Source organism: Alternaria alternata (assembly GCF_001642055.1).
Source record: "Alternaria alternata strain SRC1lrK2f unplaced genomic scaffold CC77scaffold_65, whole genome shotgun sequence".
NCBI lineage: Eukaryota > Fungi > Ascomycota > Dothideomycetes > Pleosporales > Pleosporaceae > Alternaria > Alternaria alternata.
Window position 1 is genome coordinate 1 of NW_017306254.1, and position 2,080 is coordinate 2,080.

The 2,080-nt window shown below is 53.8% G+C and overlaps 2 protein-coding genes across 2 annotated transcripts; both read left to right on the forward strand.

Annotated features, from left to right (window-relative positions):
• Positions 1 to 398: 398 nt before the first annotated feature.
• CC77DRAFT_897424 (hypothetical protein) lies at positions 399 to 1,019 on the forward strand (the record flags this gene model as incomplete). The annotated part of the gene is made up of 2 exons (XM_018533547.1): positions 399 to 736; positions 926 to 1,019. Coding segments are annotated over 2 exons (432 nt in total), but the record flags the coding sequence as incomplete, so codon positions are not given.
• A 57-nt stretch (positions 1,020 to 1,076) lies between these two features.
• CC77DRAFT_951496 (P-loop containing nucleoside triphosphate hydrolase protein) lies at positions 1,077 to 1,553 on the forward strand (the record flags this gene model as incomplete). The annotated part of the gene is made up of 1 exon (XM_018535385.1): positions 1,077 to 1,553. A coding segment is annotated over one exon (477 nt), but the record flags the coding sequence as incomplete, so codon positions are not given.
• Between the last annotated feature and the right edge of the window lie 527 nt (positions 1,554 to 2,080).

Consider the following 2,080-nt stretch of genomic DNA (forward strand, 5'->3'; position numbering starts at 1 on the left):
GTCATACAGCTGTAGGGATCGGAAGAGTTAAGGTGGGGGAGTCGTTTAGCAAGGGATATCAAGACGAGATTGGAGAGTTAGACAAATCTGAAGTAGACGAGGAGCAAGAGGATATCATCGAGCTGCAGAACTCGCGGACGACAGCAATAGGTGTAGGCAACTACAGCGTACCGATCGATATCGTTAAGCATCTCAGCGTACGGTCGATTGATGCGTTCCGGCAGCTTAGCGTAGCATGGCACCGCTTCTTAGGGGTAGATAGGAGCGCAACTAAGTACGTCGAGCCGAGCAGAACGACAAAGAGGCCGATGCGAAACAGCACGTCAGCGCTTGTCAGGCTGCCGAAAGAGAAGGAGGTCCGTGTCTTAGACCCGCGGGCCGATGCTATACACCGGGGGCTGCAACAGGTGCTAGGCAAGCAAGACGTCGGCTTTCGATCGGTAGAGCAGGAGCAGGCTTTGCACGCTGTGCTAGAGAAGCAGACGCCGCTTATTGTCGTGCTTCCAACGGGCGGGGGCAAGAGCTTGCTATTTACGCTGCCGGCTTGCGTGGAGGAGACAGGCGTAACGGTTGTTGTTGTACCGTACCGAGCGTTGATTGAAGACTTAGTCGGGCGGATTCAGCGGTGCGGCGTCGACTGCATAGAGTGGAAGTACGGCGAGAACGATCCGGCATCTGTGGTCGTAGTCAGCGCAGACGTAGCTGGCGATATTAAAAGCGGCGGCAACTTTTTGGGGTACGCGAGGACGCTCAAGGCAAAGGGGCTGCTGCACCAAGTCGTGATTGACGAGTGTCATCTCGTGTTTACGTCAACGCACTGGCGGGAGAAGCTGTTAACGGTGAAGAACTTGCGGCTGCTCAGATGCCCGATTGTAATATTGACAGCAACATTGCCGCCGCTGCGAGAGATAGAACTTAAGTCAAGTATGCTTGTGCGTCACGCAACATACGTACGGGCAAGCACAGTACGGCCGAACGCGCGGTACTTTGTGTCGTGGTGTCAGCGTGGCAAGCTTCAGGACACAGCGTTGTTCATATGTAAGCGATAGGCAGAGAGGCTGCAGCGGAGCAGGCAGAAGGGGGTTGTATACTGTAAGAGTAAGCCGCAGTGCGAGGCAATTGCAGAGGAACTCAGGTGCGCTCATTATCACGCAGATGTGGTAGATCGTGGAGACCAGCTACAAGAGTGGGTAGAGAGGGGTGGGATAATTGTGGCAACGTCTGCGCTCGGAACGGGGGTAGACTTTGCGGGGATTGTGTATATCTTGCACGTAGGCATGCCGTGGAGCATGAGTGACTTTGCGCAGGCAAGTGGTCGCGGAGGAAGAGGGGGAGAGCAATTTGATGTAGTGGTGCTAGTAGAGCATGGGGAGGTAGAGAAGGCGATAGAGAGGGAGAAGGACGAGATTGATGTGCTGGCGATAGGACAGTTTTTAATTGGCAGTAGATGTCGACGAGAGCTGATGAGCTCATACTTGGATCAAAGAGGGGTGAGCTGTCGGGACATTGAGGCAGCGGGATGCGATCGATGCGGAGAGGGGGAGGAGGTATAGATAGAGGAGCACGTAGATTGGGCGCAGGAATGGGCCGCTGTAGAGGAGACATTTACGGAGCTGCGAAACGGATGTGCGATATGCTGGCTCGTTAGACAGGAGTATCAGACAAGAGAGGAGGGGCAATGGAGAAGGCACCGGGCGATGCAGTGCACGGCGTAGGAGAGGGCATCTAGAGAGGAGGCTAATCAGTTCCGAAGGAAGATTGTGGATCGGACCGTGAGAAACAACTGTCGGCGGTGCTAGGTAAGTCAGAGATACTGCGCAACACGAGAAGGAATAGACAAGCGTTGTCAGTGGCCGAATGTAGTAGTACCGCTAGCGTACGCAGCGCGGCTGACAAGAAAAGGGATTCAAACAATAGGAGAGTCGGGGTTTAGGGAGATAGGTGACGAGGCATATGCAGCGTGGCTAGGCAAGAGACATAGAGAAGAGATATAGGGGCAGATTTTTACGAACGCGATGGTAATAGCTATAAAGCTAGTGCTAGAGGTTGTAGGTATAAGAGCGATAGACAAGATAGAGTA